General features: G+C 41.7%; 7 protein-coding genes across 7 annotated transcripts; 5 read left to right on the plus strand and 2 right to left on the minus strand.

Moving 5' to 3' along the window:
- Window positions 1-224: 224 nt before the first annotated feature.
- CTAM01_01034 (uncharacterized protein) lies at window positions 225-684 on the plus strand (the record flags this gene model as incomplete). Its single annotated transcript, XM_060517078.1, has 2 exons — window positions 225-368; window positions 529-684. The coding sequence occupies 2 exons, from the start codon at window positions 225-227 to the stop codon at window positions 682-684; spliced, it is 300 nt and encodes a 99-aa protein (XP_060388540.1).
- A 12-nt stretch (window positions 685-696) lies between these two features.
- CTAM01_01035 (uncharacterized protein) lies at window positions 697-1,182 on the minus strand (the record flags this gene model as incomplete). Its single annotated transcript, XM_060517079.1, has 1 exon — window positions 697-1,182. The coding sequence occupies one exon, from the start codon at window positions 1,180-1,182 to the stop codon at window positions 697-699; it is 486 nt and encodes a 161-aa protein (XP_060388541.1).
- Window positions 1,183-1,195: 13 nt separating this feature from the next.
- On the minus strand, window positions 1,196-1,411 carry CTAM01_01036 (uncharacterized protein; the record flags this gene model as incomplete). The annotated part of the gene is made up of 1 exon (XM_060517080.1): window positions 1,196-1,411. One exon carries the CDS (start codon window positions 1,409-1,411, stop codon window positions 1,196-1,198), a length of 216 nt encoding a protein of 71 aa, XP_060388542.1.
- Window positions 1,412-1,698: 287 nt separating this feature from the next.
- CTAM01_01037 (glutamine synthetase) lies at window positions 1,699-3,999 on the plus strand (the record flags this gene model as incomplete). The annotated part of the gene is made up of 7 exons (XM_060517081.1): window positions 1,699-1,701; window positions 1,857-1,892; window positions 2,002-2,094; window positions 2,250-2,503; window positions 2,654-2,750; window positions 2,996-3,905; window positions 3,962-3,999. The coding sequence occupies 7 exons, from the start codon at window positions 1,699-1,701 to the stop codon at window positions 3,997-3,999; spliced, it is 1,431 nt and encodes a 476-aa protein (XP_060388543.1).
- A 1,954-nt stretch (window positions 4,000-5,953) lies between these two features.
- CTAM01_01038 (WD domain-containing protein) lies at window positions 5,954-7,561 on the plus strand (the record flags this gene model as incomplete). Its single annotated transcript, XM_060517082.1, has 1 exon — window positions 5,954-7,561. The coding sequence occupies one exon, from the start codon at window positions 5,954-5,956 to the stop codon at window positions 7,559-7,561; it is 1,608 nt and encodes a 535-aa protein (XP_060388544.1).
- Window positions 7,562-9,425: 1,864 nt separating this feature from the next.
- CTAM01_01039 (uncharacterized protein) lies at window positions 9,426-10,470 on the plus strand (the record flags this gene model as incomplete). The annotated part of the gene is made up of 3 exons (XM_060517083.1): window positions 9,426-9,743; window positions 9,812-10,293; window positions 10,359-10,470. 3 exons carry the CDS (start codon window positions 9,426-9,428, stop codon window positions 10,468-10,470), a joined length of 912 nt encoding a protein of 303 aa, XP_060388545.1.
- A 3,462-nt stretch (window positions 10,471-13,932) lies between these two features.
- CTAM01_01040 (uncharacterized protein) lies at window positions 13,933-14,133 on the plus strand (the record flags this gene model as incomplete). Its single annotated transcript, XM_060517084.1, has 1 exon — window positions 13,933-14,133. A coding segment is annotated over one exon (201 nt), but the record flags the coding sequence as incomplete, so codon positions are not given.
- Window positions 14,134-16,384: the final 2,251 nt, after the last annotated feature.

Below are 16,384 nucleotides of genomic sequence, written 5' to 3' on the forward strand. Positions count from 1 at the left end.
CCCTTTTATCGAAAGCGGTCTGGAACGGGACCTACTCTAAGACCTGGAATATCTCTCCTTGGGCTTCCGGCCTGTCTCCGAAAGGCGGATGCCACAGCCACAGCCACCGTGAGCAGCGCTACAGACACTGACAGCGACAATAGTGTAGGTACTCTGTAAGACAGTGCCTCAAGGATAAGAGGAGCGGCGCCAGCGACCCGACAGCGGCGGCGAGGGCGAAGGCGATGGGCACGGCGGCGGGCGACAGTGCACACGAGCACCCCAAAGATCCAAGGATAGAAACAGTGGACAGCGGACCGAAGGACGTGGGCCTCGTAAATGACATGTATCGGTACGTGCCCCGCGTTGTGGCACGGTGGCTCCTGTGGGTGAGAGGTACCTGCTTGGTCCTTGAATCGCCAGTGACGATACCTTGCTCTATCTCTGGCTGGGTCTTTACAGTCCGGTTTGCCGCACCCGTTTATTACTCGGTATACCTGCAATTTTTCTTGTTGTCTGTAGCCTGTACGAAACCTGGATACATAGTAGCGATTTCTCGAGGTGGTCATTGTTGGGTCGGTGGTCGCAGCTGCAGCAGCTAGTCGCAGATACTGCCGCAAGGGCGGTGCCGGGCGGCCTCTGAGTGGCTCGTCAACGGGCTACTGGGCGCACGTCGAAGTCATCGTCACACATTTTGATCAGTGATTTTCATACTTATCAGTCTTGGAGACTAGGGTTGACAGAACAAAACCACCCAAGTGGAAGCGGAAGAGGAGTTTCCCAGGGGCCATTTACGGAGAAGAGGAAGTTGACGATACCTCTAGAGGTGAAAGGTCCGCCCGTCGCATTTCCGTTTCCCACGGAGACTTGATGCCGGTGGTAGAGGACCGCGGGGCCGTAGCCAGGCAGTAGGGATACTTGAGAGACGTCTGATAGTGGCAGACGGGAGTGGTGGTGCAGCACAGAAAGGCAGGTTAAAGGGCGGGAAATGTGTGGGTGAAGAGGGTGGCCTGGGTTCGGGCAAAGTACCTGGACATTGTCGTCGTGGGACGTTGGGAACCGAATCAGAATTGGCATGTATCTGTGGTCCCCCAAACTCTGGGCTGGCGGACGAATGGGAGGGCACATGTTTCCGGGGCCACACCCCACCAGCCCACCCCTCTCACCCCACCGCAATCGATACCAGAAGCCAGAACCAGCCATACCCCTGCCGCCGTCATGGGCAGGCACTGGCAGGCCTTATCTTGGGCTGAAGGACCAAAGAGGGACCCTCGAGAGACCTCGAGAGACCTAGACAAGAGCCAAAAGTTACGGTTCTGTACCGGTTGTACATGAGCTTTCCTCGCCAACAGGGCCGGTCGTCTGCGAAACATCTGAGGTATCTCGACGGTACCTTGCAGATTGCTGGCAGCACCAGCAAAAAATAGAGCATCGAGCGAACTGGACTGCCTCTTTCTCACTCAAATCTGTCTCTCCCACCAGCGCCCGCGCCTGCCTTCCTTGCCGGACGACAGACAGAGGAAAACATAAAACCCTCAACCGCCCGCTTCGACTGCTCTTATCGTACCTGCTCTTTACTTTTCCACATCCTATCCCTCTATTCCTCCCGTTACAGTCATATAGATCATTTGATCTCTACTGCTCGAACCTTTTCCTGATCTCCAAATTGGACCTTGTTCTTTTTCCCGTTTTTATCACATTACACACACAACCGCAAAAATGGTAAGTCCCAAACTCTGCCCCACCACGTCATACTACTCCTATCGCGACCTGAGTGCTGGCGTTATGCTGTTCTCTCGAGTCACGATGCTGGATACCCAAAATCGAAGGAAGAAGAAGAAGAGGATCACAGTTACTAACACGTCTTTTCTCTCCAGGCGACAGAAGCTGCCTTCACTTCCAGGCCCGAGACCGTGAGATTACACCAACATACCCGGTGCTGAGCTTGGTGTAGCTGGAGTTCACTTCCAGCCGTCAGCTTTGCGCAAATCGAATAAGCAATCATGCTGACCCATCGAATAGTTGGCCAAGTACCTCAAGCTTGACCAGAAGGGCTCAATTATGGCCGAGTACATCTGGATCGACGCTGATGGCGAGACCCGTTCCAAGTCGAGGGTACGTTCACACAACAACCACCTTGTCTTTCTTATTCCCTCCTTTGGCTTTTTCATATTTCCCCCGGGCCCTTCGTGGTGCTCCAGACGCTCTAGCCCGCTATTCCGCCGGAAAATGTCACTCACCCAGCCCTTTCCTGTTGCGATGCGACACAGTTTGAGATGGCTCATGCCTTCACTCTGACATCTGTGTCGACGGTTGCATCAACGGAAAAGCTGGGGCAGCGGGTCGTCTTGCTCTGGATTCATCCCCTACGGGATGTCTCCGACTTCCGGCTGGGAATAGCGGGCAAAAAGCTGTGGGCGGGTGAGCAAGCGGCAGCAGATGCGGCGGCGACATGCACTGGGGCTTGGCGGGGGTCAAAACACACACCACCTGCCCCTCCAGTGCGCATTTCTGGTGGTGGGTGGTACGTACCTATTCCTGCTGCTTTGGTCTTGGTCTCTTCTTTCGAGGGCCACGGCCGGACTGGCTGAAAGGATTCGATCACGACTCGATCCTGCAAGAAACCCCACCCCACGTCCGCCTGGCTCCAAGTCTTTTTTTGCCTTGCCTACAGCTGCAGGGTTGAACGCCGCAGCTCGGGTATTGGAGGTCTTGCGAGTTGCTGCCGCATCATCAGTCCCCTCCCCCTTTTGCCCGTCGGCGCGTCTTCGGTAAACCGGTTGGCCAGCCGCCGGCCGAGGGTCGTTACTGTTCTCCACGCAATGCCCACGATCTCCAATGGGGCCACTGGGGGGTAGCTCCGCCTGGCATCGTCAGCCTGACGGCAAGGCGCGGCGCATGATGTCAGCCTTGATAGCCAAGATGGCTCACGAGTTCACCCGCGCATGCCTCTATTCGCAGTTGCATCATAGCGCCATCTATCATCATCACGTAGCTAACAAATTTGCCTCCATAGACTCTCAAGGAGAAGGAGTACACCCCCGAGGACCTTCCTATGTGGAACTTTGACGGTTCCTCCACCAACCAGGCTCCCGGCGACAACTCTGATGTCTACCTGAAGCCCGTTGCTGTCTTCCCCGACCCATTCCGTGGATCTCCCAACATCCTCGTCCTCTCCGAATGCTGGAACGCCGATGGCACCCCCAACAAGTACAACTACAGACATGAGTGCGCCAAGTTGATGGAGGCTCACGCCGCTCACGAGCCCTGGTTCGGTCTCGAGCAGGAGTACACTCTGCTCGACCTCAGCAACCGCCCCTTCGGCTGGCCCGCTAACGGCTTCCCTGCTCCCCAGGGCCCCTACTACTGCGGTGTTGGTGCCGGCAAGGTCGTCCAGCGCGACATCGTCGACGCCCACTACAAGGCCTGCCTGTACTCTGGCGTCAAGATCTCTGGTACCAACGCCGAGGTCATGCCCGCCCAGTGGGAGTTCCAGGTCGGTCCCTGCACCGGCATTGAGATGGGTGACCACCTCTGGCTGGCTCGCTTCCTCCTGGCCCGCATTGCCGAGGAGTTCGGCGCCAAGGTCTCCGTTGAGCCCAAGCCCATCCCCGGTGACTGGAACGGTGCCGGTCTCCACTCTAACTTCTCCTCTAAGGAGATGCGTGTTGAGGGTGGCATGAAGCACATCGAGGCTGCCATCAAGAAGCTTGAGGGTCGTCACAAGGAGCACATTGCCGTCTACGGTGAGGGCAACGAGAAGCGTCTCACTGGCCGCCACGAGACCGGCTCCATCGATTCGTTCTCTTACGGAGTTGCCAACCGTGGTGCTTCTATTCGTATCCCCAGAGAGTGCGCCCAGAAGGGCTACGGCTACTTCGAGGATCGCCGCCCCGCCTCAAATGCCGACCCCTACAGAATTACTGGTACGTTAACACTCACACAAATGCACATCGCTACAGCAAGCTAATTCCCTTCACAGGTATTCTGATGGAGACTATTTACGGTTCTGCCGAGTAAAGGGGAGATTGAAAAAGAGAGGATGGTATACCCTAGTTCAAGCGACGACAAGTCGTATTGAATATGCTTTTATCAGCGTGTCAAATAGATCAGACAAGGTCATTACGGGTCAATGAGGATTCAAACAAGGTTCAAACAAACAAAAAAAACACATATTGCCATACTCTTCTGCAAAGACAAACGTGAAGATCCATTTTTGAATTGCAACTACCGCAAGACGTCATTCAAGCTATGCACGGAGGACTTACGGAAGATAGCTGAAACACGCTGCTCCCCTCCGTTTTCGCAGTCCCTTTATTACACCCCCTCACCGTCTCAGCTCCTCCCCCCCCCCCCCTCCCCCATCACTGCCGTTGACACCGTTTGCCCGCAGTCGGCTTTCCATTTCCTGTTTTGGACATTTGTTGGTTTTGGCCAAGCCTTTTTGCTGATTTGGGTGAACATAGCCCCGGGGAAACACTTTGAGTCTGTCTATGCTTAGAGTTTGATGAGGAATGGCAGGGTGGTAAGGAAGGTATCCTGAGAGTCCAGGGACCCTAAGTATAGGTCAGCTTAGGTCAGGTAAGAATTACAGGGCTATACACTAGAGGGGAAAGGGCCTGGTTTTTTTTATTTGAAAAAAAGAGTTTTCTTTCTTTCTTGTAAAGGCCCAGCCTCTTATTCCCATCAGACGAAAGGCGTCACTTTTGTCTTGAGAAAGACACAAAGCCATTCGTTGTTAAGAGATTAATACACCGGTGATGAGGGACAAAAGCAGGTTAATGAAGTCAGGCTCTAAGTCGCTTCGCTGACTAGGTACCTAGGTAACGTAGATTTGACGTGTCTCTTCATCACTACTGGAGCCCCTTGTCTAGCAATGCTTATAATGTTGGAGTTTAGGTTCGATTTGGAGGCGGTGAGGGAGTAAGTCACCGACATCCCTCCATCCCTCCTCTGCCGGCTCGGAGAGGTGAAAGTTTTTCCATGATACATGGGGTGAGTTGGATGGACGGGGTGTCGGCAGTGCTTGTCATCGGGTCAGCCTTGACTTTTTTCTGAAGCTGATGCAGATGTAGATGCAGATGCAGCCTCAGAGGTTGAGGTCGGAAAATCCGGGTGATGTACAATTGCCGATGCGGTGTGTTACTTCTGTTTCCCTGCGTGTTGGCTTGGGAAAGTAGAGTGGGGGACTGTTTGATGGATGGGATTGCGCGGCGATGAGAGTATGCTTTTTTTTGATGGGATGAGGGTTTACTGAGTATAGATGTGCTACGTTACGGGCAGCCGGGACGAAAGGGGATCGTGTCGGGGTAGAAGGCCCGCAGTGGTCTACGTGTGGGCATGTACCTTTGCGTGCCCTGTGATGTGTTGGTCAAGAGTCTTAGATGGAGACCCTGAAGCAAGATATGATGCGTGTGAGATTTGGCGATGGTTGAATTGATGATTGCTATCCGTACCTTACTGAACCCAGCTACGTTGGATCAGCCATGCCAAATGGCGTTGAAATGATGACAGAGTGTCTGCAATTCATCTCGACGTACTGAGCTGTCGCGCCCCGAAGTCTTCATTCAGGTCAGATGTTTCAGTGAAGCAGAGCTCACTCTCAATTTCTGATTTCAAGAGCTCTCCATAATATCATCTAAAAGGTGGCATGGTGAGCTCTTCGGTGCGTTCGGGTCTGTTGAGTTCCAAAAGCTTGAAGGCCCCGGCCCCGCGCCTTATCTTATCGTGCATGTGGGGTACCCGCTAATCTCCAACAGGACTAGCCGCTAAGAAATTCTCAATTGAGAATCTTTTTTTTTTGCCTATCAGCATTTTCAACTCCAAAAAATTACTACCAACGTCTATCACGACGATACCCTCACATTTTGCGCTTCACCGCAACACCCAGCTCTACCACGCCAGCGAGCATATTTTTGCACCTCCTCCAACCACACCACCTAAGGGCACAAACGGCCTACACAACCATATCACAATGGCAGCTACCGTGGGACCCCTCCCGCAGGTGAAGCTGCCCTCGGGCCCGTCCCCCGTGACGGCCGAGCAGCGCTACTGGAAGTCCTTCAAGAACCAGCTCCAGATCCCCTCGCCAACCTCGTACCCAATCACCCACATCTCGTCGACCTCCTCCGATGGCCTCTTCGCCGTCACCACCGGCACCCGTGTCCAGCTCTACTCCTCCCGCACCCGCAAGCTCGAAAAGACAATCACCCGCTTCGCCGACGTCGCCCGCTCCGGCTCCCTGCGCCGCGACGGCCGCGTCCTCGTCGCCGCCGAAGATACAGGCCGCATGCAGGTTTTCGACACCCACTCCCGCTCCATCCTCAAGACGTGGACGAAGCACCGCCAGCCCGTCTGGGCCACGCGCTTCTCGGGCTCCCAGCCCACCACCCTGCTCTCCGCCTCCGACGACAAGACGGTCCGCCTCTGGGACCTCACGGCCAACGACCCGCTCAACACCTTCGTGGGACACTCCGACTACGTCCGCTGCGCAGAGTTCTTCCCGGCCACCTCCCCGTCGGGCGCCGGCAACGTCATCGTCTCGGGCTCCTACGACTCTACCGTCAAGATCTGGGACCCGAGAATAGGATCCAACGCCGCCGTCATGACCTTCAAGCACGCCGCCCCCGTCGAGTCCGTCCTTCCCCTCTCCTCCGGCACCACCCTCCTCGCCGCCTCGGGCCCCCAGGTCTCCGTCCTCGACCTCGTTGCCGCCCGCCCCATCCACCAGATCGCCAACCACCAAAAGACCGTCACTTCCCTCAGCCTCGCCTCCAACGGCACCCGCCTCGTCACCGGCGGCCTCGACGGCCACGTAAAGGTCTTCGAGACCACCGGCTGGAACGTCGTCTCCTCGACAAAGTACCCCTCCCCCATCCTCTCCCTCCGCGTCCTCCCGGCCTCCGACGCGCTCGACAGCGCGGACCGCCACCTCGTCGTGGGCATGCAATCCGGCGTCCTCTCCATCCGCACCCGCCTCACGGGCCCCGAAGCCACCCGCCAAAAGGAGCGCGACCGCGAAATGGCCGCCCTCCTCGCCGGCACCCTCGACGAGCACGACAAGGCCGCGAAAAGCAAGAAGCGCAAAGCCTCGGCCATGCGCCGCCTCGAGAGCCTGGGCGAGGGCCAGGCCGAGGTTATCGTCGCCCAGGACGCGCGCACCAGCGCGCCCAAGGAGAAGGCGTGGGAGAAGGCCCTGCGCCACGGGCGGTACGCGAGCGCGCTGGACCAGGCGCTCGATCCGCGCGGGAAAGATCACTCGCCGCTCGGCGTTCTGACGCTGCTTCTTGCGCTGCGGCACCGGTCTGCTGTGCGGGATGCGCTTGAGGGGCGCGATGAGAGGACGGTACAGCCGGTGCTCAAGTGGACGTGCGATCACATTATCGATCCGCGGTACGTGAGCATTTGCGTTGAGGTCGGCATGGTGCTCGTGGAGCTGTATGCGCAGTATGCTGGTGACAGTGCCGAGCTGTTTGAGGGGTTCAAGGCTCTCAAGAGGAAGGTCACGAATGAGGTTGATCGCGCGCAGACGGCGTCTTCTGTGGGCGGTATGGTGGAGAGTTTGATTCTGGGCTCTGCTTGAGAGAGGCTGAGGAAGGAAGTTGTTTGTACATGACATTTGTGATTTTCTCCCTTTGACTCTTTGATGGGTGGTTGGGTGGGTTTATACCCCTTTGTCTTTCGAGTTTCACATGGCATCTAGGGATATTTGTCCAAGTCGCGAGAGGCTTGAGCGCCGGACAATTGACCTCGATTTGATTGGCTCTTGTGGAGTTAGAGAAGATGGTTGAAACAACAAGACGTGCCGAGAAGCAAGGGCAGCTACGACTACGGCGTGAGAGACTTCGTTGTCGTGTGTATGCCAGAGAGGCAGAAGGCTAGGGGAGAGGGGCAGTGGAAGAAGACATTCAAAAAGGTGGAAAGGGTCGCATTATCTGGCTCCGTCTGAAGAGATACAGGACGCCGATGTGGATAAGGACTGGATCATCTTGGTCAACTTAATGCATTGCGATGGCGTTGGGGATCCGAAAAAAAAGGAGAAGGGAATTCAAAAGGAAGATAATTGTGTGATATAGAATGACTACACAAGACCTGATTTTCATGAGATACTGTTTGCTTGCCCCTACGGGCGCTCTGCACATTTGCAAAAGATTACGCAAGCTGAGCACAATGTTGTGATGGCATCTTGGCATCGGGCAAGGAGAGTCTCGCATATCGAATACCAGCGGTGACGGATTTTCTCTCGCATTCGAGCCCATCATCTCTGCTCTTGGGCTGGTCCAGGAGCGATATCGAAGATAAGAAAGGAGTGAGGCGAGAACCTTGCGTCGTCCTAACCTAGAATTTTGCGCATTGGACCTCTAAACCTGCCGAAGAAAGCTGTTTTGATGGCTCAAAGAGAGCTCCGGGAGAACTTGCCGCGTAGAATCACGCGGTATCTGCTTCGTTACTATTTTGCCACGGGGAGATCTGGTGTCCTAAACCGAAATCAAATGGTGCGGATGCTTTGGTTTCACCTAGTCGTGCACAGCTTCGGGCGAAGCCGTGTTCTAGGCCAAGTGACGAAGCAAAGTTGAAAAAGTCAAGATAGTACTGGGCAGATAAGACATGGAAAACCACATGAGCAGTTTAATCTTATCGATGCTCTGCTCACACCGACAGCTTCGATGTTTATGTAACAAACACTAGAGATCTAGCCACTATGCGTGGAGAGCTGAATTGGTTGGGAGACAAAGCATAGGCAGATATAGACTTCGATTGCTGAAGAAGCTATGAAATCATGAGATTCATCGATCCAATCACCAACACTCCCGAAAACCATCAACTACACTTTCTCAGTCTTTCATGAATCGTACCGACCTGCGGGTAGCTGGTGTGTCGCGAGTCGCACGTGGCGTCAACCGCGCCCGTCGAGCTGTTTTGAGTTCATCTCTTCCTCCATCTTCTTCCTCTTTGTGCCTCTGTCCCGAGAGGGGAAGTTTCCGAGAGAAGTGTTTTCCAAGAACTACTAGCTCAATCCATCAATTTTGACTTGGGTGATCCCGCACTGTTCGCTGATAAGTTCGCTTCCCATGGATACCTCAAGTCACAACACTTCGATTAGAATGGGGAGGGGGTTGAACCTTCAAAGCATTCACGTGCCTTCCACTCCTAGGTTTTTGTCAGGCCCAAAGTGAAAGCAAACTTGTAGAGAGCGGGAGTGCCCCATTTAATATGTGACTTGGAATACCCTTCTTTCTCATCTCTTAACCTGGCGATGTTCGATACCACCTAATCTCTCGCCCGTGCGAGATGCCAGATGCCACGACCCCCAGGCTCTAGGCTACCGATCACTACATGAATGTAACGACGACGCATCCGAATACGGGCAAACCACAAGCTTCTTCGCCAACCCAGTTCTCCTGGGCGGGATATTCTGCAAGGCGCTACCAACTACAGCAGCAAACATGTCGAGCTCGTTGCCAGTGCCATTACCGAACTCCGTCGGTATGCCCAACACGATCAACGCCACCTCTGATGCAGCGCCCAGCCTCCCGTACTTTGAACACGCTTGGTCGGTGCTAAGCATAATTGGTGTATTCAACGTGTTTTTGGGGCTGCTCATTATCGGAATCACGTCGTTCTCTAAGCTCACGGTCGTACCCATCGTCTCGTCTGCAGCTGGCGCGATCGCGAATGGACTCTATTTCCACGCGTACTATGACAAGCCGTATCCTCTTGCGAAGAGGGCTGCGGCGGCAGCCATTGGCGACATCTGCTGGCTCGTGAGTCAACCCGCTTACCTGTATCACCGGAGGTCTTATTCCTCAAGTTGCTAACGGAAGCCCGATAGATTCAAGAAGCAGGGCTACCCTTCTACAGCTTCATCATCCTCAACAGACTTCTGCGGGGGACGAAACGAAGAGTCTTCCACACCGTATTCTGGTCAACTCTCGTCCTTGTCACCGTCGTAAAAGTCGTGATCATCTACTACCGTCTCCTCCGGATCCTAAGGGAAGACGACAGCCTCCAGAGCATCATCATCAGGATCCACATTGCCTACTTTGGCCTCTTCGCCGTCAGCGAGTGCGTCAGCGCCTACTTTCTCCTCCACATCTTCGCCGAAGTCAGAAAGTCGTCAAAGGAAGCCGGTCTCCGAACGAGCTTCATCCGGTACCTGATGCGCAGCACAGAGATCCGCGTCGCTTCGCTGGCCGTGGCGGCGGCGATACGGGTGATTACGCATTCGTTGAACGTGTGGCAGAGTAGTCCCGCGACGAGATACGTGGATCGAGCTGCTTATGCTCTCGGTTGCTTCTTTCCCGTTATTATGTAGTAAGTTCTCACATGGTTTTCCGAAAGTCAGGATACAGAGTTGCTGACTACATTCCTGGTGACAGCGTCGACTTGCTGGCATCGAAGCTGCAGTTTACGACGCAGACGAATGATCCCTCTTTCGCTAGTGACAGACCACTGCGGGGTGCGGTATCGTCTGGGAAGACGGAAGAATAATGGTTTAGACGTGCACCGTTCGCTTTATAATACATGAAATCTTAATGAGATGAAAAGAAGTACCAATTAAATCATCGCATCCGCCATCTGTGTTCTTCATTCAGCCATCGTGCTAGAGTCTCGTGATCATGATCTAGTAGTCTTTCGTACTGATACGAGAACACCATACCTCGTGTCCGAAATCGTCATCCGCCACAAGAGAGCAGTGACCTGTGGTCTCGTTTTGTTGGATTACGAGGCAGAAAAGGGCCCTATTAGGTAGTTAGGTAGGGGTAGTAGGTAGGCAGTCTGGGCCCGTGCAGACGGACCCTTCTACCTACTTACACCCACAGAGGGATCGCGGGCTCTGCTTATAAACTTCCCCTCTTATATATATATAATAGACCTATATTAACTTATTAACCTAGTTATAATTAAAAAGTTTAACCTACTTATATATATATTAATACTAATTAATAATTAAATTATATATATATTTCTATTATAAGTTAATAAGGATATAATTATAAAAAAAATAGCCTCGATTTACTTTACTAACTATTTTAACTTATTAATTTAGTTTTATTTATTTAATTAATAATAAATAGCCTAGTTTATATTACCTTAACTCTCTTTTATTATTACTAATTAATAACTAGTTAACTAATTACGGGCCGTTAAGAATGCGCTTTATTATATATAATCTTTTTTATTAAAGCTATTATTATAAAAAAATTAATTATTTTATTATTATTATTAACCTCGTTTCTATTATTAATATTATTTTTATTAACCTTATTATAATTATTAACTTTTTTTTAATCGAGTTATTTATAAAAAAATTTATTTTAAATATATTATAACTAAGTACTATTTTAAACTAATAATAAATAAAAAGAGATTAATTATTAAGAGATTAATTTAATAATTACTAAAGTACTAATACTTAGTAATAATAAAACCTTCAGAATTATAAATACGTTAATAATAAAGTATTCTTTATAAATAATAAAATATTTTAAAATACTAAAAAAAAAAAAAATCTTAATAATAATAGTAATAAAGATTTATTTTATATTATTAATAAATCTACTTCTTTTTAACTTAATAAAAGCTCTAAAACTAAATTAATAAAAACAAAGTACGAAAAGTACTAAAAAGAATTACTAATTAATAACTAATAAAATCCTCTATTTATTACTAAAAATATAATTATAAAAAGCCTTTTTTCTTTTTTTATAACCTTTTACTAACTTTAATAACCTTTTATCTATATACCTCGTTAAAAAAATAAAATTTTCTAACTAGTAATAGTAACTTACTTACTATTATTAAAACGATTACTATAACTAACTTACTATTTATTTTAACTTAACTAACGTTATATTATAATTAAAATATTATAATTATTTTCTATTATATAACTTACTTTATAAATATATTATAATAACCGCTAGCCCTAGTAATAAATAAAAAAAGGTTAATAATTAGCTAATATTATTTTAAACCTATTTATATTTTTAAATTATAGAACTATACCTAATTCTAACTTATTAATAAGACTATATTAACCTAACTTAATAGGGCTTATTTAATATTATACTTACTTTTATAAATAATAAAAAGCTTAATATTTTTATCCTTTTTATAATAAGATCTTATTATTAAAATAATTTAATAAATAAAGAGCTATAAAAAGACTTTAAAACTAATTTTAATAACTAAAAAATAGGGGACTTTTTGAAAATAAAAAGTATAATTCTTAAAAAGCTAAGAAACTTTTTTATAAATAATAGTATTAATTTAATAATTAGGGACCGTAATTAAATAGTAAATAAAATTATTAATACTCTTAATACTTAATATTTCCTTATTTAGATTTTTAAAAAGATTATAGCTTATTATAACTATATTAAATACTTTAATATATTATATTACGATCCTTACTTCTTTTATTTACTACTCTTATAATTAATAAATATTAATAATCTTATTTAATAAATTAAAGAGATAGTAAGGGAGTTTATATAACCCTAGCTAGCTTAATTAAGGTAATTAAAACTACGACCTTAACCTTATTATTAATTAACTAATTTACTATTTTTTTTTAAAAAAAAAGAAAAAGAATTAAAAAATAAAATTATTATTACTTAATAGCGAAATCTATCCCATTAAATACTATACTTTAATATAAGTATTTTAAATAATATTATACTTAATACCCGCTAATTAATTAACCTTACTAAGCTTTATAATAATAAAAATAAATATAGTAACGAAAAATACGATATTTTTAATAAAAAGCTTTAGATTTTTAAAGTACTATATTAATAAGTAAGAATTAATAAATAATACTATTCTAGTACTTTCCTAAATATACTTAAGAGAAGGGTATTAACCTTTTATTTTAACTAATTTAGTAATACTTTAAACTTACTTAGTTTTAATATAATATATTAAAGGACTTAGGAGTACTTTAAACTATTTATAAATTATTAAAACTATTTTACTAAGCTCTATAACCTTTACTAATACTTTATAATTTGTAAAAATCTAAATAAGTCGAGTTAATAAATCTTATAAGCGCTTATTAATTATATTATAATTCTTTATAAAGCGCTAGTTATATAAGAATTTATTTTTAATATAAGTAACTAACTCCTTTATTACGTAAATAATATACTAAAATATAAGCTTATTATACTTAACCTAGTACTTACGTTTATTAGTATTTATTATTAGCTTAGTACTTTAATTAATATTATAAAAAAAGAGCGTAATTATAATAAATAGTAATAGTATTTTTAAGATAGTATTTATAATAAAGAGGTCCCCGCTACTTATTAAACTAACTATACTTATAATAGCTTTAATAAAAAGACCTAGTTTAATAAATAAAATTAATATAGCTACGGTATTATTAATAAAAAGTACTTTATTTATTATAAAACTAGTTATTAATTAACTAAGTACTTAGAAAAAGAGCGACGTTAAGTATATTAAAAATATAAAAATAATAAGAAAAAAAATAAAAAATCTATACTAAGTTTATATTTATAGTTCCTCGCTTTTTATAAAAGAACTACCCTTATTAATAATAATAATAATAATAATACTATAATTTAATACTTTAATAACCTCGATTTTAATTATAAAGATAATTATAAAAATAAAGTCTAGATCTTAATAATATATTTTATAATTATTATTAATAATAAAGCCCTTATAAATATCCTCGCTACTTAAGTAATAGAATATAGCCTTATAAATATTATTTTTATTAATAAGTTAATAAAGTTTATAAAACTAATAACCTCCTTCTTACTAAATAAGAAGTACTTATTAAGGGACTTTTAAAATATTATACTTAATACTAATACTACGGAATTCTTAATTACGGGCTACTTTTAACTCCTTATATTATAATAATAATAACTTAAAGTTATTCTTAATACTTTTAGAACTAATAAAATAAGTATTTAGTTTAGTAATAATAAACCTATAAAGTTATTAAAATTTATAATTATTAATACCCTATTTAATAATATTATTTTTTATATTTTACTTATTAATACTCCTTTTTTATACTACCTAAAGAATATAAATAAGTTAAGAATATATTTTAATAATATTAATAACTTACTAATTAAGGGAGATATTATAATACTTATTATTTATAAATAAGGATACCCTTAGCTTTTATTTTTTAATAATAAAAAAGCTATTATTAATTACTTAATAAAGGGCGAATTACGCTACTTATATTAGTACTTTAATTACCTTTTAGTTCCTTATTTTTTAAAATTACTTTAATAATTAAGTAATAATATAAAGATCGTAACCCTTAAAAAACTTATAAAAATTTATTAATAATACTAACTTAACGTAGTTACCCCTAGTTAATTTAAATTTATTTTATAAAATAATTACGATTTTAATTACGAGATTGTAATTAATATAATATACTTAATAAATTATAAGGGCACTAATTAACTAGTACTTTACGTCGTTAATATTATTATTTCTTTCTAAGTAATAAGATTTTTTATAAATATAATTACGAAATATATATAAAAAGCTTTTTAGCTATATTAAATTAATATTTATTTTAGTCCGCTAAACTAAATTATTATAAATATTAATAAGAACTTTAGTACTATAGAGTTTAAGTTTTTTTACTAAATTTATATTTATTAAAATTAAAAAAGTACTTATTAAAGCTTATAATAGTATTAATAAGGCTAAGAAATACTACGTAGTACTTAAAAAGGTATATAATATTATTTAAAATAAGTACTTATTAATAAGTATAGAGGCTATATTTTAAATTATAATTAAAGTAGTTAATAATATAGTTAGCCTAAATAGCCTCGTTCTTATACTCCTCGTTTTTAGAGCTTTTCTATATACTTTTAATAACTCTTTATTATTATTAAATATTACTTAATATATAGAAATAGTTAAAAAAGTAATAAAAGAAGTTTATAAACTTTATATTAATAAGTAAATAAGTAAGGTATTAGTTATTTAAAATAGACTAAATATTTCTTATATTATTAATTTATTATTATAATTAAATATTAAAGTTTAGTAAAAAAGTAAGGGATAAAAGGGCCTATTTAAGCTCGTTTTAATAAGTAATATTACTTATATAATAAACTTATTTTACGGCTTAATAAGTTTCTAAGTTATTATAATTAAACCCTAGTACTTAAAAAAGGTCGACCCCGAGCTATTAACTATAATAATAAAGTACGTTAACTACTTATTAATCCCTATAATTAACTAGCTAATTAATAATAGTACTACTATTAATAAAATCCTTAATAAAATTATTATCATAATTAATAACGACTTTTTATTATAAAAAAAGAGGATTAAAAAAATATTAATATAGCGCGGCTATAATAATATTTTTATAATTACTACTTATTTGCTATTTAAATTTTTTTTTTTTTTTAAATTAGTTATTAAACTTTATAATAAGGGTATTATTATTATACTAAGAGTACTTTTTATAAAATTTATTAATAAAGAGCTTTTAAAACTAATTAAGAGAGGTATAATTAAATTTATTTAACTCGGCCCTAAATATAAGGATATAAGGATATTTAAATTTTAATTTATTAATAAGATTAAGAACCTAGGACTTAACCTTATTAAAAAATCTTATTTAGTTATATAAGGATATAATAATAAAAAAAAAGAAATTTTTATATAATTATTAATAATTTAAAAAACTAGTTAATATTTAATCTTTACCTTAGCCCCGACCTTAATTTAAAAAGGCTATATTATTTAACTATAAGATATTACTTAAATATATATATAATTAAGCTAACCTCTTTATTATAAAGTTTTTACTTAATTACTAGCTCGGATCCGTTATTTATACCCTAAGGGTACGGTTCTATACGTTATATAATTATTATATAGTTTTATAAAATCTAATATTGATTAATAAGTAATATATAATAAGTATTATTTAAAAATACTCTAAATAATAATATTTACGTTCGATCTATACTTATTAATTTTAATAAAAAAAAGCGGATTATTTAGTATTATTAAAATATAAACTAATAATATAATTAGATTATTAAATAAGACTTTTAATTAAAAAAAAAAAACTAAGCTTAAGTACGCTAAGTTATTAACTAAACTAAAATAATAACTATTAGTTAACGAGCCGCTTATTTTTAATAATAAAATTATTTTATTAAAAAGTATTAATATAGTACTTAAATAAAAAAACTAAGGGAAAAAGCTTAAATAAGTTAACTTTTTAATATCGAATACTAAATAATAATTTATTAAATAGCAAGCTCGAGGTACTTATATTATATTAATTTATTAATTAAAAGTAGTTTTTAATACGTTATTTACTATTTAATACTAAGTAAATCCGTTATTTATTAATTATATTATATTAAAC

This window comes from Colletotrichum tamarilloi (genome assembly GCF_030869305.1).
Source record: "Colletotrichum tamarilloi strain Tom-12 chromosome Unknown Scaffold_2.1, whole genome shotgun sequence".
Classification (NCBI taxonomy): Eukaryota; Fungi; Ascomycota; class Sordariomycetes; order Glomerellales; family Glomerellaceae; genus Colletotrichum; species Colletotrichum tamarilloi.